At 48.2% G+C, this 27,030-nt stretch overlaps 1 protein-coding gene across 1 annotated transcript in view; it reads right to left on the reverse strand.

Moving 5' to 3' along the window:
• The window catches only part of Cpxm2 (carboxypeptidase X, M14 family member 2), a 96,441-nt gene that overhangs the window by 24,136 nt on the left and 45,275 nt on the right, over positions 1-27,030 (reverse strand). The window contains exons 5-7 of the mRNA XM_048791452.1: positions 9,763-9,847; positions 8,753-8,903; positions 2,821-2,909 (exon numbers count right to left, since the gene is read on the reverse strand). Of these exons, the coding sequence (XP_048647409.1) occupies positions 2,821-2,909; positions 8,753-8,903; positions 9,763-9,847 (325 nt within the window). The remainder of the gene's footprint in view (positions 1-2,820; positions 2,910-8,752; positions 8,904-9,762; positions 9,848-27,030) is intronic.

Consider the following 27,030-nt stretch of genomic DNA (forward strand, 5'->3'; position numbering starts at 1 on the left):
CCCTGGCCATCAACTGCCCTGGATATCAACTTCCCTGCAACTCATGTCCCGTCCCTTTACCTTCATCTGCCTGTACCTCACTCTCCACAGATCAGCCAGGCAACCAGGGCTTCCTGAGCATGGGGCCCCGGCCACACTGTGCCCCAAAACAGAGTCAAGGTAAACCTAGTCCTCAAAATCACTCTCTCCTTCCTGGGAAAGCACCCACTCCCCTGCAGGACAAGGCCAGAGTCCTCTCTCCCCCCAACTAGCCAGAGGGCCTCAGAGATGCCTCCCTCCATCTTTGTCCAGGCCCAGGAGGCCCCTGTCCTGGGGACCCAATGGCTCTTATTCACCTTCTCTCCACACGGAGAAGAGGCCCAGCCTTGCTCAGCGAGGAACCTCAGGACCAGGCTCATTCCCAGCCCACTGCCCGCTGTGGCGGACACCCCCTGAACGCCCCACCTGCACGCCGCGGTTCCTGCTGCCCTTGCTGCTGGCCATGCCCTCCTCTGTTCTCGCCTGCCAAAGCCCTCACCGTCTCCAATGAGGGAGACGGACAACGCGTCTGTGAAGGAACAGCAGCTAAGTGATAGCAAACTGTGACCCTCTCTAAGGCCTTCCGCTTCTCCTGGCCCGGCTCTCCCACTGGGCCCCCGCCTTTCCCCCTGCTTCGCGGCTCCCCCTCCCACCCCTGCACCTCCCTGGGTCTGGGCGGGGCCTCCCAAGTTAGTGCTCAGGAGAGTTCCTGAGCCCAGGAGGGCCACACACCTGGCCTCTCCCTCTCATAAGGCATAAGATTTCACTGTCTCTTCTTGATTTCACTATTGTTTCTCTTTTCTTTTTTTCTCATCACAAATGTCTCTTTTCATAGTAGGATAAACTAACCATGGTCCCCAAGGTAGAGAGACGTCTACAGTAACTAGCCGATGCCACGAGGGAATTGCTAAGCTGCTGGCTTCTCCGCATCTCCAGAGTCGGGAATCCAAGTGGCAAGTCACACTCGGGAACTTGCCATACAATGGAGAAACGCTCCCTGGACAGTCTCCAGTTGAGCACTGCCAGGCAGGGGGACCCTTGAGGATTCAGTCAGTGTCCCTGAGGCAGCTGACGATTCCATGTCCTTGTAGTGGCTTTGACTCCCCCCCCAAGTGACAGTGACCTTGCGTGATGAAGGCTGCTCCACCAGCTCTCCTTGAGAGAGGAGCCCCGTTGTCCACGCGCAATAGCTACTGACCAACACTAGCACCCACACACCTTGGTGCAGCCTGTTGCCTTTAAGTGCAGATTTATGGCTCTTGATGTTCATTGCACTAACTAAATTGATATTTGCTCTCTTCTGGACTCAGTGGGATGTCCTGAGATGTCCAGAAAGCAGTGCTGGGTCAATCCACAGTGCCCCTGTGATGGAACTGGGGGCAGAGCCACAGACACCCCAAGAATGCATAGCCGCAGGCAGGAGTCACGGACCTCAAGTCCAAGGACATTATCTTGGTTTCTGAAGAGCAAGAGGCTCAGCACTTCCACCAGTGCTGACAGGTGTCTGGAAACTGCCTGTCAATTAAATGACACTGGGCTGCCGGGCGTGTTCACTTCATGGACTGGGCTCAGCCTAGAGGCTCTGAGCTCCGACACGTCTTCCACATTCGTCCTGTGTCTGCTCCTTCCCTCTGCTCCTCCAGCCCTCCTTTGAGCCTCAGTAATTTGCCCGAGTGAATCCTTGCTCTGAAGATACATTCTCATGAGCATTCCGCTTGTTCTGACTCTTCAGACTGATGCTTTGATCTCTAGGGACTTCTTGTCTGCCCACACCCCCTGTGCATTTCCAGCACACGGGGCGGGGGGGGGGGCCATGGAACACGATGTCAGAGGCAATGCGCTTCACCCAGGGGCTGCCCCTTACCTGTTCTGATTAGTGGTGGCCCTCCCCCGCTCCTCAGCCAGCAGGCACAGGCTGCCACTGCTCAGACTATGGGGCCTCGCTGATTAAACCTGGGGAATCTCATCTGATGGTCTTTTCCTGCCAACTGCACCCCCAACTATAAAGGTGTCAAGCAGAAGCTCTGAGACCTGGCTATGCAGCAGAAGCCCAAGGTCAGCTTTTAAAAACTTGAGTCCCCAGGTCCTTCTCCTAAGGGTTCTGCTTTACTTGTTCTGAAGTGAGTTCAGGAAAGCGTATTTTTACAAATTCCCCAGGTGACTATAACAGGCAACCACGATGGAGACTGAGAATCTGCATAACACAGGGAAATACTGTGCAGTGACTTGGTGACTGGGTTTCCCCATCTGTAAGAAAGGATGACCACAGTGCTACCCTCCTGGGGTGTTAGAGGACTGAACGCAGTGACGTGGGCTCCAGCAGAGTCCTGCCAACAGCACAGTCCCCATGTGCTTCCTCTTCTTCGACTCTGTACATGACTGACTTCCTCCATCCCTGACCTGGCTCACACACACGGTGGTTCTTCGGAACTGGAGTATTAAATGAGAAGAGTCTGGATTTCAGTCCCATTTCAACCCTGTGCAGTGGGAGAACCTTCCTGGTCACTGAATCCCAGAAAGACCCCTCAGCCTTGAAGCCACAAGCATTCAGTGTGTCTTCCACAGCCAAAGGGACCATTCAGGTTCCTGTCCCTTGAACATGAACCCTATATACGGAGTGCTTAGGGCATCTACCCTGTAGCTCTTGGACAAACTCCTGGCTTGAGGCTACAAGCTCTGTTTCTTGTTTTGTTCTGGGTTTATTTTGTGAGGTGCTGGTGTTGAACCCAGGGCCTCATGCACGCTAGAGGAGAGCTCTAAACCACGGAGCCATGGCCCCACTCCCTGTGTCCTGGGTCTTACCTGGCGCATTTCCTTATAGTTGTGGTGCTTAAAATCCAGGTCGTCCGTGGTGGTCATTTCATTCCGTCGGTGGTAATAGTTATTAGGATCTAGGGATAGAGAGATGACCTTGAATTTATTCACACCATTCTGTTACTTGTGGTAACCCTGTTAGGGCTTGACTCATGCAAGCACCGTGGGGATGGCAAAGCCTTCCCAGCCCAGTCCAACCTCGAGCTCCTAACATTGGCTCAGAGGCGAGAGAACGGAGACACAGGGAGCAAGACAGGGGTTGGAATCACCCAGTGGCAAAGGGTGCAGAGCCATGGTGCCTGGGTCCAAATCTTTTCCATTTATGTGCTATGTGATCTTGAGCAAGTCACTAGTCAGTCTTTGCCTTCGTTTTTCACCCATAAACAGGGAATAGAGTGGTTCCGGCCTCACCAATCTACTGTTAGTGGTAGAGGGGACATCCTATGTGCCTAGCAAACAGCCACTCTAAAGACATAGATGCAACATCAAAGCTGCGGGCATATGCGGAGACTTTAGGAAGTGTGTGGACACTGTTGGGCTCTTACTGGGGACACATTCCTTTTGTTCTTCCTAACAGAGGCCCCACATTTGGAAATCCCCTCTTCCCACCTCTAGAAAACTCAGGGCCCCAGCTCCCCCTCCCCCGGCCACTCTAACTACTCCAGCACTTGGGCACAGAGGAGGACGGGGAAAGTGTGCAGAAGCACATCGCCTGCTTGCCACAGTGGGCATCTGACTACAAGAGGAACTAGCCCCAGGAAGACCTCAGGGACATGGACAACCAGGAGCAAAAGACAGAGAAGCCCAACTACATCAGGAGCTACTGAATAGCCAGCCCTGCAGCCCGGCCCTCCCTGGACTTGCACTCACAAGACACAGAGTGACCATAATGCTGAAGTCAGTGAGTTCCCTTCAGGGGAGCAGAAGTCCCTTGGAAGGTGTAATCAGACCATATTAACCACGGTGACCCTGAGGACTAGGGCTTGGGCTCTGGGGAGGACATGCCTGCTCTTCGCTTGATTCCCTTCCAGAAATATAAGTTGATTTTTACCCTTTAATTTCTTAAGCTTGTATTCTGCATATATATAAAAACCAAAGAACACACAGAAAGAAGGGGACATGTAGGAGGAAGAACAAGGAGGACAGCAGGAAGGGACATCAGTTGGTGCTGAGGTCCTTCTCCTCATCTGATGATGACTGGAAAGGAGGGTCGCAGGCCCCAGCCAGCCTGGTAGCATCTCCACCAGCACCAGCTCCCGACAGGAAGAACATGGGAGCTTTGGAAGCTGACCCACAACCCTAGGAGCATGTGAGCAGCTGGAGAGCCAAGCGGCCTTGGCTTGATGCAGGAGGCTCCAAGGTCATTCTGGAAGCAGAGCCAAGGTAGGTGGCAGAAGGACGGGCACTGGCTCCCTAGGGTGGCAGGCTGGGCCCTATCTCCGATCAGAATGTGCAGCACTGGCTCTTTGTCAGAACCAACCTGACAGAACCTTCTGACTCCGCAGGTTAGAACAGAACACCAGCTGACCCTGCAGGCCGGAAGGCTGAGAGCCACCCAGTGTGTGGCAGCGGGGGGAGGCATCAGCGACGTTCCACCCAGCCGGTCAGATGAGCCAGCCCTGCGCCCTTGAAGATGGCTTCACCCTTCAGAACTGAGGTCGCCTGCCACAAGGTAAGAATCACAGATGGACCCAAACACTGAAAGTAGAATTTTAAATCTTCACAAAAGGTTTTCCAGTGGTACAATCAGATACGAGTAACCCAGGAGGAAAGGGAGTGTCTCCAGAGGCAGGCGGGCATGCTGGCCAGCAAGAACAGAGAGGCTCAGCCAGAGGCCCACTCATTTCTCCAACACTTTCCTTTGGGGAGTGGGCTGACCACACCTCTGGCAAGCTGCCTTCCCTCTGAATTCCAAACCTGCAGATTTCAAAGCAAATGGGAAGCATATTTTTTTGCATTCATTTACACCAAACCTATCCAGTCATCTACAGTGAACCTAACCAGAGCTGTGTGCTGAGAGCTATTCCACATCCCGCCCCAGTCTCTGGGGCCTCTTTCCAAAGGACTTGAAAGCCCCCTTTGTTTTCCAACACAAGTTCTGCCTTCAAGGTTGTGAAAAGGAGTGAAGAAAAACTCTCCAGGACAAAAGAACTCTGTGTCTGGGATATTCTTCCTTTCTTAAGACTAATCAGTTTGCTGAAAGGTTCAGGTACAAGTTCCAGAACTGTCTCAAAGCCACGGCGAGTTTGTACAACTTTCAGTCTCCCGATCCTGAAAAAAATTCTTCTTTCCTGTCCATTTATTCTGACTGGCCAAGGTTTTAATTCAGGTTCTACTAGGAGCCACGCACTGAAGTAATGAGTGCACACAGAACCATTGGCATCGGAGTCCATCCCCAACTTCCCTCTGTGGACAAAAGAATTCCTTTCCCTTGTGAGTTCCGAGGGAGCTGCCCTGCCATGTGACTCAGGCCAGCCAGTTAACACACTTGTTCTGGCCACAGTCACTGGGTCCAGTGATCCCAGGATCCACACTGGGCCACCGGAAGACTCTTAGCCCAGAGCTGTGGAGTCTCTCCTACTGGAATCTCTCTGAAGAGAGGATGACTTTGGGTCATCAGTGGCCACCTGCCTGTCTGCAAGAGACCAAGTGAGCCCTGACCTAGAAGGCCCTGAGACAGTAGACCTACCCAAACCTGAAGCCAAAATCAGACCCACTCCTAAGATTTGACATCAGCCCACTTTTTTCTCTTAAGCTAGTTGGAACAGCGCTACTCCCATCTGAAGCCCCAGCTGCCTCAGTCTACAAGCCTGACTGTCTCGGAAGGAGCTTTGGCTCCTGTTGCCTTCCATGGGGCACATCCCATATGCTGAAAAACAGAGATTCCTCAGAGACACCCTAGTTACAGGGACAAACTCCAGACGTTGGTACCTAAAGCTGTCTTCCCAACCGACTGCCCTTACTGAACTCCCCAAATCCTCTGTTCCACTGATTCTGCTGACTGAGATGTGGTCTAACCAGAGAGAGGCCACCATGTGCTGGTTTATTTGGGGCTGTCCTGGTTGATAAATTGAAAACTCCCTGTGTCCCAGGCAATTGAGATGGGTGGTCACCCCGTCTAACCAAACAGCTCTAGCAAGCACATCTTCCTTTACAAGGCAGTATACTCATGCAGCTTAAAGGCTCAACTCTCACAGCAGATGCACACGTTGGCTCATTGTTCACTACCTCAATGACCACAGTAAATGAGAGCAATCTTGTGATCTCATCTTCAGTTGGATCTGGCCTGTGTCCGGCTGATGCCCTGTGCTTGATGGAGACATGGCTTCCGTCTTGGAGCGAAAGGCCTTCCCTCGCTTGGTGCCATTGTTACGGAACACTGCTACATGCCCCGTGCTGCACACGATATGGGCAGCACTATCCAGCTACAGAACATTTTTCATCTTGCAGACCTGAAACTCTAAACCCATGCAACTACAGCTCCCCGTTTTCTTTTACTTCTGAGCTTTAAAAATCCTATTAATAGTCCATGATCTATGGTAATGCACTTTCCAGCTCAAAGATTTCTGGAAATATTCACCAAGTCTTAAAAAGCAACCCGCACCCTCCAAGTCCGCCTCCACCAGAGGCCTCACAGGAAGAGGAGAAGGGAGGGCATGGTTGGAATGCAGAGATGCAGAATGGAGGTAAGTACATTTTTCATAAAAAGAATTCCAGGAAGCATGGAACTGGTAGCTGCATTTAGACCTCAAGGTCACCTTGGGTTTGGGGAGCTGCATTGTCTGCACAACTCTGGCTTCAATCTCATTAACTTTCATGAAGGTATCTTCTTCTCCACACATCGATGATGAGAGGCTCATTTTGGACCTCTGTGCCGCCCTGGTCCTTGGACCTGACTACCACCAGGCGGCATGTGTGAACACTAGTGCACCTCTGGACAGAGTGCTAAGTAACTTCTAGAAGAAAAATGGCCCTAAATATTTATGGGGTGGACAGCAGAACCCTGCTGAGGCCATACTTGACAGCCACCCAGATTTCACAACGCAACTGTCTCTGCGAGTCATTCAACAGATCCCAGGACCTATCTTCAAACGCACCCCAAGAATAACTTCACAGGGAAATATTTATTTCGTGAGACTCGCATAGGCTGCCCTCTGCCCTTTGCTAACAACAGATGAATTCCTGCCTGCAGAGAAGAACCATGACCCTTCTCTTTAAAGCAAACAGACTGAGAGTGTGCTGAACAAGAGCCCCAGGTTCATGTAAAGAGGGCCAGAGCCCATGACTCCCCCTCTGCAGATACCTACTGACTTCGGGACCTTAGGACACACTGAGCCCGGCAGGTCCCGGATGGCAGCAGGCTGGACCTGGACAGCAGTGCCCAGTTCCAACATAACCGGCCATAAAAGGAGGCTTCAACCTCAAACCAGGCAGCCTCTCCCCACGCCATCCTTGACAATGGGCACTTCCTTTGTCCCAGCAACCCCACTCTCCCCAAGGCAATCCTGGGAATTAACCGTGGACATGCACACGTGGAATAGTGACGTGGAATGGTGATGGAGGAACAGGGATGCCCACTGCGGGTGCTCACAGAATCAACACGCTGGAAACAACTCAACTTCCAACTCTCCAAGGCAGATTAAAAACACAGGATCTCTCCATGGGTTAGGAGAGAAAGCATCAGTAAGACAGTGGGTCTCTGCCAGTTTTAATGACATAAAAAAAAAAGTAGGTGTGAACAATTATAAAACAAAATATCTGACATGAGGGAAATTAAGTAGGTACCTAGATTCAACTTGGTCTCTAAAAATCCATGGTTGCCAAAGCGAGTTCATAGAAACTATGGGATTGAGAGGAAAAGAGCACAATGACATAAACACACTTGAAAACACAGTAAAAGTGAGTTCATGGTGGGGGTGGGGTCATGACAGACACAGCCTCAGAGCTGGAGGTGCCAGGCCCCCAGAGCACTTGGAGGAACTGGGGGTCCAGAGGGACCTGGGGTCAGCTCACACCTGCAAGATCAAGTGCAGGGAGGCTCCCTGGAGGAGCAGCCTGGGAGAGATGAGTCATGGCTCGCTCCTGGTCCTCCTGTCTCAGGGTGCACAGGAATGAGAAAGTTCCTGCCTGCTGCCTTCCCTGGAGATGTCTGGGCAGGAGGAAGAGGCTGCTGCCACAGGTCCCTGAGCACACAAGCCAACCATCTATGAAAGCCAACTCAGGCCAGCCTGTCCAGAGCAAGACAGAGCAGGGACCCAGCTGGCTCAGGAGTCCTCACCATTCTCCCTGTTACCCTAGGGTCACACACTAAAACCATCATGTAGAAATAGGGCCAAGAAAATACAACCAATAAGAATAAGTGACCCAAGACACAGGCATCCCGTGAAGCTCTTTAAACAAGACCACATCAATGGTCAAGTTTAAAGTGAACTTCTGCTGCTGCTGCCCTACCTCCTCTACCTAGAAGAGTGGGATCTGAAGAGACAAATAAATGTGGCCTCCAAAACTTTTTTTTTTTTTTTGTAGTGCTAGGGATGGAACCAGGGCCTTGCACATGCTCACTAGAGCTCTATGGCTGAGTGGTACCCCAGTGCTCCAAAACCCCTTTATAGTGTCTCTGCTCACCCTTGAGTGGTGGGGTTGGGTAATTGTCAACCTTGAAATATGCACAATGGGAAAAACCTCCCTTGGCAAGAGACCTCGATACCCCCCAGTGTTCATGATGCTTCTTAGCAGGATAATGGGAAATTTTTACTTGTTTTCTTTTGGGCTCACCTGTATTTTCAAAATATTCTAAATAGACACATCTCTTCTTTTTAACACCAGAAAACAATTGCGCGGCTTAATTTTACTCACCCCGGCTGGCACCTGTTTTGTGTCAGCATCCTGCCCTGCAGGAAGTGCAGGTGGGTGGACTCACCTGGCAGTGGGCAGCCCAGGATCTCCATCCTCAGACAGATGCTGCCGTTGTCAAACCAGGACTGCGGGTTGATGCGGATGTAGCGGGCCACCATGGGGACAGGCAGCTCGTTGAGCACAGGGATCTCCTTTTCACTGTTTCCTTCAAATATCTATTTATGTTCAAGGGGAAAAGGAGGCTCTTGTAGGGTTTGATTATCAGGGGTGTGAGATTGGCAGTCCACTGGCTCAACAAGAGGCTATTGAGGAATACCTAATGTGTGTTGAGCACTGAGGGGAGGGAGAAAGGAGTCAGGTCCCAGGAAGCCCCCATCGATTGGGGCCTGGGGAGAACCTGTTGACTATAGGGTAACTATCAAGGTCAGGGCAAAGGGACACCACAGAGCTTTTGGATTTCAGCAGAAGAAGACCCAGCAAAGCTGTGGGGAAGCAGCTGCATTTGACCTGACATAGGGGGAAAGACATACCTATCTTGGAATATTCTAGAGAAAGACACAGCAATGGGGTTCCCAGGTGGAAGAGCAGCTGGCACCCTTCTACCAGGACACAGGGATGTGGGTGATAAGGAATCTGCAGGCGGTGTGCAAGATGGGTATGGGACAGGGGACATGGTGCTGGGAATGTGCCCTTGAGGATCTCAGTGTGACTGCAGTGTGAAGCTGCACCACATCACAGAGCTAAAGATCCAAGGTCATTAGAAAAAGTTAGGAAACTCGTAACTGAACAGCTGTGAGGGGCCCTGCATGCCCTGCATGCCATCTCTCTCCAGGGCTGGCCTGGGTATGGGTAAGAGGCTGGGTTCAGACCCTGCGACAGGAGGAAAGGCAAGAGTCCATATTGTCTCCAAAGGTGACCACCTGGTGCTGAGCTTTGGGCCATGGAAAGGGGTCACTGTCATATCACACTCTCAGGGTTGGCTGGAGTGGACCCAGACATGGTAAGTCCCAGGTGACTGGGCATATCACATCTCTCTGCAGGGTCCCACACAGCCAGAGCCAAGAAGAGACTCACCATGTCTCCAGATCCGTTCTTGACAGTGACCCACGTGTGGCTGTCATTGCTCACCATGACCTTATAGGACGTCACCCAGTCACTCCTAGGAGAAAACAAAGCATCACTGGAACTGTACAATGTTTACCTCCTCCAGGTGGGTGGAGAAGTAAGACAGCAGAGGCTCTTGTAGGGTTCAATTATTGGGGGTGTGAGAGTCGGCAGTCCACTCGTTCAACAAGATGCTGTTGAGGAATACCTAACGTGTGTGCAGTGCTGAGGGGGAGGGAGAAAGGAGTCAGGTCCAGGAAGCAGACATGCTCTTCCCAGCACTGGGCCAAACCCTGGTTCCAAGACACCGGCTATGAGACCTTGGCCAGGTAACTGACCCATCTATGCCACTGATTACTCATCCTTAGGATGGGAATCCTGGAAGCACCTACCTTAAAGGATTTGGGGAGCAGAGAACAGTTTGATACCCTCTAACATGTGGGACCATGCCCAGCCCCAGGCAGCGCTCAGCACTGACCATACACATAACAGCGCATTTGTTTGTAGTCAACAGTGATGTCGCCCACAGGAAGAGTTTGGGGAAATAGTCTCAGGACAGGCCAGAAACTGCTTAAACATTTCATTCGGGAAACTGACTTGGGAATGTAACAAACCAGGTCCTGCAACTGCAAACCAGATCCTGCAACCGCAAACCGAACTGCTTGGGTCTCTGAGAGACACTGAGTCTCTCCCTGGCTGTCCTGGCCACACAGATGGTCCCCACCAGTGGTGTCCAGACCCAAAGCCAGACCTCTGACAGTACATCCTACTGCCCCAATGTCACTGGGGACAAAGCAGCTGTCATCTGACTTCCCAGAGCAAAGCTCAAGGTGAGAGACTCAGCAAACAGAGCAAGAACTTGCATGTGGTGAGAACACTTCTTCCCTCTGCCTCATTTGTTCATAATATTAATTCTTAGGCAGGGTAGAAAGTTCCCCTCTGCCCTCACCCTTCCTCATTTCTTAAATACTGGCCCTAAGCACCTTCCCTGGTTTTCTAGAAAACTCTGCCCACTGAACTGCTTGGAATCCTTCCCGTGCTGTGAAGTCCGCTTGGTCTCGGGGTCCAGAGCTTTCCCAAGAAGGTTCTGAGCTTCCCGTCGGAGTCAAGAGTGGCCCGTGAGTCTTCAGACACGGCAGCTGGTTTCATTCATTCTGGTTCCTCTGACAGACGTGGCATGAAAGTTCTTCTCAGGGGCTTTCACACATGCTTGGAAACAAACCCACGCCTGTCACCTTCTCCCCTCTCCCCTGCTCCCCACCAACTGCTCCAGATCCCGGCAAGAAGCCAGAATCTCCTGAGCAACACGATTCCCCCTGCGAGCCCCAGGCTGGAGCCCACCACTGCAGTGGACGTAGCAAACAGGCATTGAGAAGCACCTCGGCTGGGTGTCCTCTGCTGGACCACCACCTCCCCCCAAGCAGCAACCCCTTTACCCCGCCACGATTCCCAGTGACTCACAGGAGGTGCCACTCTGTGTCAGCTGACCCTCCCCACTGGGCTCTGGAGGCAGAGGACAGAGGTGGGGTCTGCAGCTCCTGAGGGAGAGGTGGCACATTTAGGTGACCCCTCAGGCAAAAGAAACACACACTCCATAAAAGGGAGGTAGAAAGAAAAATGGAAATAAACCCTCCGAAGAAGGAAAGAGAGAGGGAAAAAAAAAAAAGGGGAATGAAACAATTTCTCAAACTTAAAAAACACACAGATAAAAACCAATCTGCTACTTGTGTTTGTTTGAATAATGACTCGGTGATGCCTCAGAACTCTCGTCTGAACTGCAGAGCAGCCCCGTCTCCTGCCCACCTTACCCTCTACTTGATGTCTAAGTGACATCTCTGAGCTTTCTGCCACCGTGCACCCCAACATGGTGGCCTCGGGGAAAGTACCACCATCCACCGGGGCGGCAGGGTCCAGGAGCCATCCTTGGCTCTCACACCCCGCCCCTCCCCTACATTCGGCAGTCACCATGTTTAGGCTATTCGACCACCCACATCTTTGCAGAAGGCTCACAACTCTGTCCCACCTCCTTGTGACCAACCCAGCCCATTCTCTGGGGCCAGGACTATTACAGTTGCCTCTACATGGTCTCCTGGAATCTAAACTGCTCCCCAGTAAATCCCAGAGTCAGAGGCTCAGTTTGCTAGTGAAATATCATGTCACCTCCTGCTTGAAACACCTCTTAACTTTAAGCATCGGGCATTCCAACAGCAGGTGTACCCTCATCTTAGTATGAAGACCAAAATCTTCACCATGCTGTGCAAGACCCTAGCTCACCTCTTGTTTTCTGTGTTCTCTCCTTCAATTCCCCATATGGAAACACACTCTGCTGCCTCAGGGTCTTTAACATACAGTTCCATCCATCTCAACTGCTTCTTCTGTTTGCCTCTAAATTATTCAGAAATCAAACTGTATCAAAAAGCCTGTCCTGGCTTCCAATCTAGCCAAGTTTTCATTGTATGTCCTTTTCCTTCTTAGTTTGGGTTTGGGATTTTAAACTCCTTTTTGAAATCGTCTGATAGTGTCCTTTGTCCCCTGCTGGAGTCCAAACAGCTCACAGATGGAGAAAGGAGAGGCCGTGGTGCTCTGCAGGCCACATAGGAAGCCTGGAGCACACAGTGAGGGCCAAAGGGGCAGGGCCAGGCCCGGTGGGCTCTGGAGGCCATGTGGTGGGAGCAGGACTTCTCTGCCATGCAGTAGGGAGCTGGCCCCCAGCCCTGAAGTCCACCAAGCAGCCCGGCCAAAAGTACCTGAAGGCCAATTAGAAATTCTCCTCTGCCTCCTAAATTTGCCTCATCATAGGATGCTTGCTATTCGGAGATGTAGTTCCCTGTTTACACTGTAAAGCTGCCTCTCCTTCCCCAGCTGAGGTGAACACGCCTACAGAGGAGTCTTCTGGCCCCAAGTTCGTGAGGCCTTTGCTCATTTTGTCTCAGACTTTGTCTTACTGTCGTCATGATGCAATGCTGCAGATGCAACCCAAGGCCTCGGGCTGCATGGGTGAGTGCTCGGCCCTGGGCCACGCCCAGGTTCCTTCCATTCTCCGTGCTTTCCAGTGTTCCTCTCTGAGCAGATACCCCACCTTATCTGCCCACTTTACTGCCAGTGAGGATCTGAGTCGTTTGGGGTCTGAACTATTAAAAGCAGTGCTCCTGTAAATATTTTTGTATGTGTCTTTTGGCAAATTTATACAAAATCCTGTTTGGTGTATAATTGGGAGAAGAATTTCTGGGTCACTGAGTCCTAGATGTCTATTTATATATGTATGTTCAGCTGCAGCCATTTTCCAAGTTAATTGGAACTATTTGCACTCAGGCCCCAGAGAGTCCCCACTGCTCCGGGTTCTCGCCGACACGTGGCACGTCTTTCCCCTTCATCTCTGCCATTCGGGTGGGTGTTAAGTGAACTACCTGGCAACTTACGAAGCCACAGGTTTCACAGATCTATTGACATTCGAGTAACATCTGTGAGGTGTTCACATTCCCCCCTTCTCCAGTTAAGTTGGCCCCTTTTTTTTATACAGGTTTTCAAGAGTTCTTTCTGCATTCTAGAGATGAGATTTTTGATTGAATATATGGTCTGAAAGTACTTATCTCTGATTTTGTCATTTCATTCACTTTCTTTGTACCTTTTGACAAGAAGATTTTCTTAATACCAACCAATTAACTATTTTTCTTTATTATTTTTTAGTATTTGTGCCCTTTTCAATAAATTTTTGTTTCCTCTTGAAAGCTTCATTGCTTTATCTTTCACATTTACTTCTGCACCCCATCTGAAATTGATCATTATTGTCTGGTGTGAAGTAGGGGTTAAGATACATTAGGTGCAGGGTCTCTATTCTAGTGCCTAAGTCTTTGATCCACTTTGAGATGATTTTTTGTGCAGGGTGAGAGACAGAGGGTTAATTTCATCTTGCTACATATGGATTTCCAGTTTTGCCAGCACCATTTTTTGAATAGGCTATCTTTTCTCCAGTGAATGTTTTGGGCACCTTTGTCTAGTATAAGATAACTGTATCTGTGTGGGTTTGTCTCTGTGTCCTCTGTTCTGTACCATTGGTCTACAAGTCTATTTTGGTGCCATTTTTATTACTATAGCTCTGTAGTATAGTTTAATGTCTGGTATTGTGATGCCTCCTGTTTCACTTTTCTTGCTAAGGACTGTTTTGGCTATTCTGGGTTTCTTATTTTTCCAAATAAATTTCATGATTGGTTTTTCTATTTCTATGAAGAATGTCCAAATCTTCACCATGTTGGCCTAATATCTGACTTCCTTAACAAGACCCCTAAAGCACAAGAAGTAAAATGAAGAAATTTAAATTAAATTAAAAAGCTTCTCAGCAGAGGAAACAAACAATAATGTGAGGAGAGAGCTTAAGATTGGGAGAAAATCTTTACCACATGCACCTCTGATGAAGCATTAATCTGTATAATATATAAAGAACTAAAAAAATTTAACACCAAAAAAACACAAATAACTCAATCAATAAATAGGCTAAGCAATTGAATAGACACTTCACAGAAGAAGAAATACAATTGATCAATAAAATATATGAAAAAATGTTCAACATCTCTAGTAATTAGAGAAATGCAAATAAAAATTACACTAAGATTTCATCTCACTCCAGTCAGAATGGCAGTTATCAAGAACACAAGCAACAATAAATGTTGGCAAGGATGTGGGGGAAAAGGTACACTCATACATTTTTGGTGGGACTGCAAACTGGTGCAACCACTATGGAAAGCAGTATGGAGATTCCTCAGAAAACTTGGAATGGAATCACCATTTGACCCAGTTATCCCACTCCTCTATTTATACCCAAATGACTTAAAATCAGCATACTACAATGATGCAGCCACATCAATGTTTATAGCAGCTCAATTCACAATACCTAAACTATGGAACCAACCTAGGGGTCCCTCAATAGATGAATGGGTAAAGAAAATGTGGTATACATATACACGATGTAATATTACTCAGCTTTAAAGAAAAATGAAATCACAGCATTTGCTAGTAAATGGATGGAGGTGGAGAATATCATGCTAAGCAAAATAAGCCAATCTCAAAAAACAAAGGCTGAAGGTTTTCTCTAATATGCAGATGCTAATTCACAATGAGGGAGGGGCACTAGAGAAGAATAAAGTTACTTTATTTATGTAGAGGGAAGTAAAGAGAGGGGAGGGGATGTGGGGAGAGGAAGGATAGTAGGCTGAAACAGACATTATTACTTTATGTATCTGTATGACCACATGACCATCTTGATTCTACAACATGTGTACTCAGAAAAATGAGAAATTATATCCCATCTATCTATGTATATCAAAGTACATAATGCATTCTGCTGTCATGTATAACTAATTAAAACAAATTTTAACAAATCTTTTAAAGATACATTGTTTTCCATATGGGATTCCAATTAACTCAGAAAATTTACATGATGATCTTACTGCTGCTCCTCTGTGGCACATTTGTTATAAGTCGTATTACTATTCATGTGGAGGTGTGTTTCTAGACCCTCTATTCTGTTCCTTTGGTCTATTCCATACCTTATCCTAAACCTGCCTTAATTTCTACAGATTTATGACATATTTTAATATCTTGCACTGTTTCCCCATTTTGATTTTGCTTTTCTAATTTATCTATCCTTGGCCCTCCCATATAAATTTTAGGATCAGTACGTTAATTGCCAAAACAGAATCTTCTGGGATTTTAACTGGAATAACATGATATTGAGTATAGAAATGAGTTTTTTTATACCTTTGCATCTTTATAATATTAACTCTTACAATCCATAAACATGGTATACCCACCTATTTATTTACATTGATTGCCAGATTTGCTATATTTATTCTTAAGTAGTTGATTTTTCAATGATTTTAAAGATGATATCACTTTAAACTTTATTTTCAACTTGTTTATTGTAAGAATATATAAATGCTTTTTGTATCCAGCTATTTTGCTAATTCATCAGTTAATTCTAATAGTTTGTAGATCTCTTTAGCTATTTTATGGGTGTGATGATGTCATCCAAAAGCAATGGCAGTTCTGTTTATTTCCAATCATTAGGTTTTCAATTTCTTTTTCTTGCTTTAGTACTTGCTAAGACTTCCAGTTGAATGCTGAAAGCCGTGGTAATAACGGACATCTCTGACTCCTCACTGGGACTGAAGGAAAGTTTGAACAAGACCACACATGCCCACGTTTAAAACCACTTGGCATTTAGTAAATGTACAATAATAACATGAGCAGAGAAGTGAATTCTAACCATTTTTTTTTTAGCTCTAATCCAGTTTTATTCTTTGTAACTACATGAACTTAAAAAGCCACCTCTTCTTCTGAAAATAATAGCTACCAGGAGAATGTGTGTTCATTTTTAAATTAAGAGATGTTATAGTGGAAGGTTAAGACTGCTGGTTCTGAGGTCAAGGAGCCAAAAGTTAAATTCTAGTTCTTCCACTTCCTGCCCTGTGACTTCTGAGCTCCGCTGTAAAAAAAGACATCAACTCTACCTTCTTGTTCAGTAAATGAGATGGACCAAAGCAGTAGGGGCTGAGCTCAGTACCAGATGCACAGCACGTGCCCTCTCTAGAGGGGCTCTTCATAAGGATTCCCTCCTACTGGGCGCATGTCAGATCCCAGGCCGGCCCGGGATGTCAGGCTGAACGGAAGCAAAAGCGGAGACTTCTCCAGGTGCTCCGGGGAGCGGCTCTTCAGGCTTAACCTTCCTGCCCTCGTAATGGGAATGAGCTGTCAGAGCCATAAAAAAATTAAGAAGGAGTTGTTTTAATTAAAATTAATAGGCTGATAATGCAGGGTGAGAGAAGAGCCACCTGCCCATCACTGTGACACTGGGACTGACTGTGCCTTCCACAGGAAGAGGCTAAAGCCACGGGATGGCTAAGTCCTGCTCCCAGCCCTACAGCTACAGCACCACCACCACCCCCCCGACATTTCCAGAGGAGGTGTCGAGGCGCCCGCAGCAGAGACCGGGAGGCGGGACAGGCTGGCCAGCGCACCTCACCCTTGTCCAACTCCAAGGTTGCACATTGGATCCCTTTGTCAGGGCTCACTCATTGTGTAGAGAGCTAGCCGTGTAGACTGCAGCCACAATGGCCCTGCTCTTTGGTCTCCTAATCCTTAGGGAAGGCTTGAAATTTATAGCACTTTTGTGGCTTTTCTTCCACTTCCCTCAGAGAGATTATTCCACATCACACAGCCACCTTGATATTCAATCCTCAGCACCGAAGGCTTTGACTCAAAGCCCCAGGGTCCAAGCAAAGAAGCCCTGCGTCAGAGGCTTCTGGAGAGCAGACAGGGCCCAGGTGACGCTCCTCTGGGCCACAGCAGCTCCCTCAGCTTAGAAATGTGAAAACATAACAAAACACCCTCCTATGCCATTATCACACCCCCTAGTCCAGCCTCCCTTAAAACCAGGGAAACAGAGGAGTGGGCCACAAAGAAGAAGCGGAACTCGGGGAGACAGGACTGCATGGTGAAGACCTGGTGTCCATACAAACAAAACACCACGGCAAAGGGTCACGGAGCCTCCACTGTGGCTCAGCCGAGCCCTGGTTACCCTGAAGCAGCCCTCGGAAGGGATGTCTCCACGTAGGGGCCAGGTTAGGAGGTGAGGAAAAGAACAGCAAGCAGTGTGCCAAGGAGACACCTGGGCTGCGGGGGAGGTGCCGGCGACGGGGCGGGGGAGGGCATCTAGACATTAAGCCAGGAAAGCTGGACTTTTCCCAGGACTCTCAAAGGGACAAAAATGGCCTTACAACAGGGGCGCCTACTTGGTTCCCGAGGAGCACCCAGGAGGCTCTCTGAGGTTTCACTGGCTGGGATCTAGAAGAGCTGGCAATCTTAAAACGTCATTGAACACACAAGAAAACATCCCCTGTGAGAAACAAAACAGCTAATTTAGATCCCAAAGAACTTCAGATTTTGAAACTATTGCATACATATTTTAAATTTTCTTTATCAAAGATGCAAACAGATGCTCCTCCACTCAGGATGCAGTCACATTCCCACAAACCCACGGTGAGTTGTAAGTGCCTTACATACAGGTTCTGACCTACTGTGCATCACGGCTTGGTGACTCGGCCCACTAGAGGCCACATGGGCAGGGCCAGAGCTCACTGCCACTGCCCAGCATCAAGAGACAGCTTCCTACCAGCCCAGAAAGAGAGACATCCCCTGCACCTGCACTGCCTTCGCAGCCCTGGCGGGGTCTGGCTCAGTGGCATGGCGGGCTCATGGTGTTGGTTTTATTGTGATGCTTAATGCCTTACAAATAGATTACACTCATCTTTTGTATCCATCAAATGTTACAGAAGGAGAAAGAGAAAATATTTATTTGAATGTTATATAATAGGGCTGACATACAGGACAGTACCACAGTCCTCTTGCAAAAAGGGTGTATGTGAAGATGCCACTCATCTCCTAAAGGCAGACTTTAAGAAAAAAGATAAATCTTATATAACTTTTTATATGCAATTTTTCTGTCCTTGAAAGAACAATTCTATTAAGATTTCCTAGTAATAATTCAAATGGCACGTTAGTCTTCAAAATGCCTCTGCCTACTTGGTCTGATTTCATCCTAGAAAAACAAGCAAAGTTCCTCATTAGGCACGTGGTTGCTAACTGGCTTGGTAGGAGGAAAGGGCCATGTCACTTTTATTCCTATACATAAATGCTCCAGTCTCTCCTCTGGTCTTCATCAAACTTCTCTCGTCCCTTGGTTCTGGGTACAAGGTTTCAGTACCCAGACCTATCCAGTGCTCTAGGGGTGTATGAGCAAGCTATCATAAGCCACATGTGATGAACAGTAGCTGTTCTTCTCAAAAGAACCTATCACCAGCACTTCTCAGTCATTTGCAAATAACCTCCCTTTCTACAAACACAGTCTGGGGCTGATGCACCATCACAAAACAGTTCCCAAATGTAGCAAATGGAACACAGAAAGCACCAGACAAAAATGGAGTCTAGATCTTGATGAATTTTCCAAAGGATGGTTCAGTAACATCACTGTCTTCAGTAACCAGACAGAGAACCTCAGATATCTGAAGGTGTGCCGAAAAATGGTAGTAATCTTGCCTATAGAACTGCTTTGATTGTATCTGTATGGGACACCATGGGGACGTTCAGCCCTGTTGTTTTGAGTTACATTTCCACTTTGACCCTTATGCATGGTCACATTTGAAGCAGCTGTTCCACGGAGCTTGACCCTGAACCTTGCCAGGCTGAACAGCCTGAAGGTGGTCACCTGACAGAAACCAGGACAGTCACAGTCGACTGGCCTAATGGAACACCTGACCCAAACAGAGCCAAGACATTCTTCCATGGGATTCTGGATCTGAGTGCAAGAGGTGGCTGGAGTCAGAAGCCACAGCCCTCAGGTGCTAAGGGCAGTTCTATTCCTCATCCTGTGGTCAGAGAGGCAGAGGCCACTCTACAGAAGGAGATATTCAGCCAACTCTGGATGCTGGGACCCAGTTACACCCAAGGAGCTGCCTGAGGCCTGCTGATACCCCAGAGTGTTTCAAGATGGGCCCTGCGATTTCAGACAAGGAAGGCCTCCTGCTCCTAAACTGTAACCAAAGGTCCAGGGGTCTTCATATGTGGACTCTGCTAAGCCTGAGTGAGACGGCTTAGAAGCCCAGGTCAGGAGGCTGGAAGTTCTGGCTGTACAGAGGCAAAACAGCCAAGCCATTACCAGCTGCATTTCATGACAACACACCAAAAGCTGGGATACGGAGCAGGCCGGCTACTTCCTGTGGCCTCAGTAAGGAACTCACCATAGGGAGAGGCTCTGGTCTAGGAGGTGCAACTGGAAGCAGGTAAGCAATAGTGAAGCAAGGGCGCTGTGTGGCTGGGCAGTTCCTTGTCCCCCACCAAGAATCAGAGCCCACTGAGGAACAGATGACCAAATGCCCAGCTGGACAGCAGCGGTCACTTTCCCCCGCGTGGGCATTAGGAAACAGAGATTGCTATCACGGTAATGGGGACATCTGAGAAGAGCCAGAAGAACCCCCAAGTCCCTCCCAACATGCCCCTGTCTTTCAGCAAAACCGGGTACAGCATGTGGGTAGATGAATGTGAGCTCCCCACCCCAACCACGGTGGCCGTGCAGCTCAGTGAGATCCGAGGACGCTTGCCTCAGCCCTGGGGCTCAGGAACGCGGTGGGTGAGACCTAGTCTTTGTCTTTGTCTTTTCTTATATACATTTTTTTTCTTTCTTAAAATAGTGACTATTACTACTTCCTAATAATTCAAGCGGCATTTCAGTTTACGGGGTGCTTCCACAGCACGACCCTGCTTCAGCTAAGAAGGAGCCACAGTCACCTTGAAGGATCAGCCACAGCAGATAGGTTCAGATGGGGTAAACACAGTCCCTCTCTTCACCCAGGGTCCTTTGCTTAATTACACTGGCCAAGTCCCTCTTACCATGTAAGGTCACATATCACAGATTCTGGGGACTGACATGGGTGAGCTTTGTGGGAGGACATCTTCCACCTGGGGACCCTCACTCTGATTCTGGCTTCCCCCGTAGACCCTCCAGAACCCCTTCTCTCTTGGCGCAGGCCTAAGAGTCCAGGCCTGTCCTGCTAGCCAAGTCACAACAGGACAACACGCTGTTTCCCAAATTCCAGTCAATAAACGGGAATCTTTAGTCTTAGCCAAAAAACCACAGCCAAAGAAAACTGCATCACTCCAGCCCAACCACCACGAGGCTCTCTCCTGAAGAGCCAGAGTCCAGGGAAACAAAGAAAATTCCGTCCCACCTGACAACTCATGATCGACTTCTCAACCCACTGACTGTGATTAAAACTCCCTGGTATTTCTCAAGATATCTGGCTCCTTCTACAGGGTCAAAGCTGTGTTCCTGGAAGAGGCAGTCCACTCCTCACCCAGAGTCAGCCCAACTGGCAGAAGACATAGTGTCAGCCACTGCAGCTTCCGGAAACCCCTCCCGTGCCAGCCCAGGCTCCCTGCATTCCTCTGGGCACCCAGCAATCATGCAGGTGTAGCCCACGGCTCTGCAAGTACAGCAAGGGCTCTCCAAGAGGGTATTTCTGCCCCAGGGGCATCTGCAGTGTCTGGGGCCATTTCTGATTTTTATGACTGTGGGGCTGGGGTAGGCTGCTACTGCAGGGTGAGGAGCATCTCCTGGGTAGAGGCCAAGGGTGCTGCTAAACATCCAAAAATACACAGGAATGGTTCCCATAGCAAAGGCTTATCCACCCCAGACTGCAACAGTGCTGGGGTGGAGAAGCCCCATTCTAAACCATTCAAATAGCAAGATGGGTATTCTCCACTGAGGTTGTTCAAAACTATACTGAGGGAAGAGTGATGTCACCTCCAATTTATCAGTGTGGAAACTGAGGCACAGCATTGTCAGGGGCTATGACACTTTAGAGACCACAGTGGATATCAGATAATACAGGCTTCTTCAACATGCCTGTTGATTTGCCTGAAAGAACAGGAAGGACTCAGAACCAGGTATGCGGTAGCAAGAGCAGTTTTTCAGAATGTGGCTCAGATACCTGACAGACACGTGCAATGAACAGCTGTTCAGTGAACAGAAACTGGTTCTTCCAAAATATTTTCAAATGTTTTGGACGCCCCTGCACCAGGCAACCCTATTCCTCTCTTACCAAAACTTGTCTTTACAGACAGCCTGGGGTGCAGCCCAGACCTGGCTCATATTACCCTAGAAGCCACAATGTAGACTCATGTTATGGTTTGGATGTGCGGTGTCCCCCAAAAGCTCATGGGTGAGACAATGCAAGAAGTTTTGGAGGAGAAATGATTGAGTTATGAGAGCCTTAATTCAATCAGTGAATTAATCACCTAATGGGATTAATTGAATGGTAGCTGAAGGCAGGTGGAGTGTGGCTGGAGGAGGTGGGGGATCAGGAGGCATGACTTTGTATCTGGCAAATGGAGTCTCTTTCTCTCCTTCTGATCATCATGTGAGCTGCTCCCCTCTGCCACACTCTTCCACCAGGATACTTCAGCCTCACCTTGAGCCCTGAGGAATAAAGCCTTCTGTCCATGGACCGAGACCTCTGAGATCATGAGCCCCCCAAAAAACTTTTCCTCCTCTACAATTGTAGTGGTTGCATCTTTTAGTCACAGTGGTGAAAACCCCGAATAAAACAACTCATGACCAATACTTGTCAATACCAGGGACAGGGAGTGGGCCAGCCACTGCTCAGTCAGTGACCCTGGGCACAGGGAGTTTACAGTCTAGTGAAGAAGGCAGAGATTGCATAATTAATCATGTAATTAATTATTGAACTGCCATTGTGATATTGTTCAAAGGAGAAATATACAAGGCTTTTAAATGGGGCAGGGGTTGACTTCGTCCAGGGCTGGTTGGGGAACGCATTCCTGGAGAGGCTGTCTCTGAGCTGAGACATGAAGAGCAAACAGGAGTAACTAGGTGAGGATCAGATTCATTTTAATCCAGTAAGAAAAAAAGCTGAGATTTAATAGGTAAATAATAATTCTAAAAAAAAGCAGAAGAAAATGGAGCAGAGATTAATAGTAAGAACAATAACATAATATAAATAGAATATCTTAGAGCTAAAAAGTATGAGTTCTTGTATTTCAAGGTCACATCAAGTTTTAGCTATAACAAAGTACAATATTGTGTGGGTTTTAGCACAAGAGAAATAAAAATAACCCTAAAAACTTCATAGAGGAAGAATTATTCAAAGGTTCTTAGTAAGTATGATGTCCTCAAATATATCATTAACATTGACGGTAAAGAAGCAACAGAAAAATTCAAGACTTTGAGAGGTAACATGGTTTCTTTCTGGCATAATGAAAATGTTCTAAAATTGATCATGTGATGATTGCACCATCTTGTGAATATATCAAAACACTAAATCATGCCTTTAAATAGGTGACTGTATGGTATGCGTTATAATACAGCAGATGACCTGGCTGTAAATAATAACTCAATATGACCATAATATAAGAATTAAGTGCTGATTTCACAAAAGTTTTTTTTTTTTTAAGAGAGAGAGAAAGAGAGAGGGAGAGAATTTTTTTTTAATATTTATTTTTTAGTTTTCGGTGGACACAACATCTTTATTTTATTTTTATGTGGTGCTGAGAATCGAACCCAGCGCCCTGTGCATGCCAGGCGAGTGCACTACCGCTTGAGCAACATCCCCAGCCCCACAAAAGTTTTAATATAGCTCCTTAGGAAGAATGAAATGAGAGAGAGGAGGGTAGAATATGCTGGACACAGGTCAATAAGAGACTTCCATTCTTACTTTTCATAGCAGAATGTCAGCAGATAACTAATTTAAAAGATTAAGAAAGAGCACTGAGAACATTTTATTTAGAAACGTGGGGATTAAGAAAAATAAAACACAAGAACTAGCTGCTCCAGCGACTAGGAGATGGAACTGCTATTTGTAATTGTCATTAGTGCTATTTGACTTTTTAAAAAGCAAAATAATTTTTAATTAAAGAATAAACCCACATTTTTCTCATTTCCTCTTCACTTCTCTGACACTTTTTTAATTCTTCACTCATTCAAGGTCTTTTTCTTCCAACACATGTGAGAATTGAGGCCAATTTATATGTTACAAATTCAAAGCAAGACGAAAAAGCAGAATTTCTTTTTTCCTTTTAAGAGTTCACATTTTACTATGGTGTGAACTCGAGAGAAGGTCAGTGGAATTTTATGAGAACAATTGGGAAGCACATGGCCTTTCGCCCCCATTGGGCGCACGAATGTTATTTTTTAGTTGGACTTTAAAGAAAAACTGGAGAACCAAAGGTTATTTTAAAAGAATAAAAACAAAGTCTTCCGTGAAACTTAGCCAAGAGTTTACTTTCAAAAATGCTGGGAAAACCTTGTACTTCATCCCTCCTTCAACCTGGATGGACAGTTGGCATAGTACAAAAATTCTGCACCAGAAAGAGATCTTGGTAGAAATAGGAAGCTTCCTACCAGGCAAGGAAGAGGGGATCAAGTGAGCAAAATGCACACCATGAGAGCTGTCTGCCCTTCAGCCCTGCTGGAGAGGGAGCAGGCACACCTGCTGCAGAGGCTGGTGTGGGGGAGGGCCTCCTTCGAGGCAGCAGCATGGGGCTCCAGGATGCCCTCTGACCCATACTGACCATGCCACTCTGGCAGGTGCAGCTCTTTGCACCAAGCTGATAAACCTGACTTCCAGAGGCGTTGGGAGGAAGGATTACCAGCACTTGCCATGATGGTAGCTCAGGACAGGCTAGCTGTTTCCACCAAGACCATTTCGTGATGAAACATGCCATCTTCCAGCATCTTCTATCCTGCATGACAGGGAGCAAGGACTCAGGCATTAAACTGACAGCCATTTTTCCAGGACCAGAGAGGAGCCCGGCCAATACAGAACAGGCACCTAGAGGAAGCAGGTCTTCTCCTAGTTGTGTCTCTTTTTCCCTCAAATCAAAATTAGCAGATAATGGTTAAGAAATTTCCAATGTGACAGCTGAACGTGTACCAGAAATTCTAAGACCAGAGTTTTGTGGTGCAGGATTAAGAAGGGAAAGTTTTCCTCTTCTAGACCTTGATGACCTGTGTCTTGACAACTTGGAATGGACTTCATGAAATTGGGAAGCCACTGGCTAGATGTCCTGTAGGCCTCTCACACTTTGGCTCTATCCAGATACACAGCATGCATATACTCCTCGAAGGAGGCCCTCCCCCACACCAAATGCCAGCAAAAATCCAAACCACCATCAACTCCAGCCAGCGTCACTGGCACATCACTAACATGGCAAATGGGCAAAGCCAGTCACCCACAGGTGGAGGAGACCTGATCTGGAAATCCAAAATCTGAAACTCTGAGCACCAATGTGACAACACAGTGGAAAACCCCCCACCTCACCTGATGTGATAGGTCACAGTCACAACACAAGCATCTAAAAACGGAGGAAACTGCCTTCAGGCTATGGGCTGAAGGTGCAGAGGGAATAAATGAATTCTGTGTTAGACTTGGGTCCCCTTACCAATGCACATAATGTACGTGCAAATATTCAAAAATAATAATAAAAAGCCCAAATCCAAAATACTTTGGTTCCAAGCATTTCGGATAATGGGTACGAGGCCTGCTGCAGGATCACCACTGGCCCTTGGCCCCTGGTGGTAACCAGTACCAGGTGTCACCCACTTCCACACAGGAGCAGGGCCAGCAGCGCCAAGCTCCTCTTCAGTTAGAAGGAGGGAGAGTCCCAGGGCTCAGGCCTTTGTAGGCCAACTCTCTGCTGGAGCCGTGAGGAAGCTGGCAGCTCCCCGTCCGTCACCTCCTGAGGCAGCGTTCCAGCAGCCTGGCAGGCTCGAGTCTTGCTAGAGGCCAAGCTATGACTTTGGGCAGGAATACTGATCCCAAGAGGCCTAGACCGCCTTCAGCAGCTTCTGGAGACAACGTGTAAAAAGCAAAGTCCTATCTCTTGTCTACAATAAGCAGAGGCGTGCACAGCAGCAAGAACACAGTGTCCTCATTCTGCCTGTCTGTCCATCTGTCTGTCTCCCCCCCAACTCTTACTCCCCAGCCCTTCTCTGCTGGAACCACTCTCAACAGCTGAATGGTGCTGCCACATCCTCAGAACAGCCAGACGTTGGACACTGTGTGAAACATCAGCCCACTGATTTATTGGATTTCTCACTTTGGGCTAGTTACCATGGCTTTTCGAGACAGCAGGAGGGAATGTTATAAGCTTAGAAATACTATCTATTTTCCATTACCTCCAGTAAAAACGTCTACCGGGGAAACGGGAGGGGAAATGCCACTTTCAGAGCCAGGATGCAATAAATCTGGATAAATGGTAAAGTGTTAAAACCCACTGTAGAGAACTAATAGTAAAAAAAGGTATGTGACCCCCACCTAGACCTGGAACAGTCACGTGAGGGGCCAGGAGGAAAGGAACAAAAAAGTGAGACCCCCTCTGAACGCCACAGGATGGAGCCTCCAGAGGGCTGGCCCCCATCCTGCTCCCTGCCTGGCAAGCACTGCCCCCCCGCCAAAGAGTGCCAAGGGGCGTGGCCTGCTCAGAGAGCCCAGGGCTCGGCTGAGCTGGATTTGCAACTACCGTGGGGCCGAGGTGGCACTCTGCATTTGTAGGCACTGTTCGTAGTTTAAATAGAACAAACTTATTCTCTCACAATTCTGGGGTCAGAAGCCCTAAAATCAAGGTGTTGGCAGAGCTGTATTCCTTCTGGGGGCCCAGGGAGAACCTGTTTTTCCTTGTCACCCCATTCCTCGTCATGGCCCCTTCCTCCATCTTCCAAGTCAGCAGGAGGGAGGGTCTTCTCAAGCCACCATCTCTCTGGCTTTCCCTGCTGCGTCCCTCTGCATTTAAAGACCCTGGTGATTCCATGGGCCCATCTGTTCAGTCCAGGATCACCTCCCATGTTCAGGTCAGCCGCTCAGCAGCCTCCATCCCAGGCAGACCTCGTGCCCCTTGACTGTGCAAACTTGTATGTTCACAGGTTCCAGGAATCAGGTCACTGACACGGTGGAGGAGGGTCTCATCCTGCTGACTGCTTCCCCTTCCTCTGTAAACGTCATATTCTACAACTGCACCAGCACAAAGACAAATAGATTAACGTCATAGAGTAAAGTGATTTCTTCAACGTAAGAGTTAATTTTTTCTTCTGATTTTAAAAGAAATTAAAAACTTCACGGGCTCCTGAAGGTCTCGTGGCCTCAGGTACCATGACTGCTGCTCCAAGGCCCCAGTCTTGGATGCCCTCAGATAAAGTCCACACAGTCCAGGTGCGGCCTCCACATTCACCCAGCCTGTGGCAGGAGGGCAGACCCTGAATACTAGCTAGGAGGTGGGCAGGAGGAGGAGCAGAGGACGAGCATTTTCACTGTGGCAGACCAGCTTAGAACACGTTACTTAGGCTTTCTACCCCTCAGTTTCTTCATAGTCCATAAAATGGGGACAAAAAAGGGCCCTACCTGGCAGGTCGCTGGGGTCATTGCAGGTGGCAAGGTGAGGTGCCCCGCAGCCCTGATCTAGAGCCTGTGAACCTTTATTTAAAGAAACTTCCTATCCACCATCGTGTTTCAAAGAAATGCAGATGTGTGGCAGGATATTTTCACACGTCAGACTCAAGTTCTTGGTGACCACATGATCAGTTCTGGTCTTTCCTAGGCGTGTCTGAGGAGAGGCGCTGGCCACACTGGCGGTCCCTGCTCGGGACGCTGGGGAGGGGCTCCGGGCTGAGGCTGC

The sequence above is a fragment of the Marmota marmota genome, unplaced genomic scaffold, assembly GCF_001458135.2.
Source record: "Marmota marmota marmota unplaced genomic scaffold, marMar, whole genome shotgun sequence".
In the NCBI taxonomy this organism is placed as follows: Eukaryota; Metazoa; Chordata; class Mammalia; order Rodentia; family Sciuridae; genus Marmota; species Marmota marmota.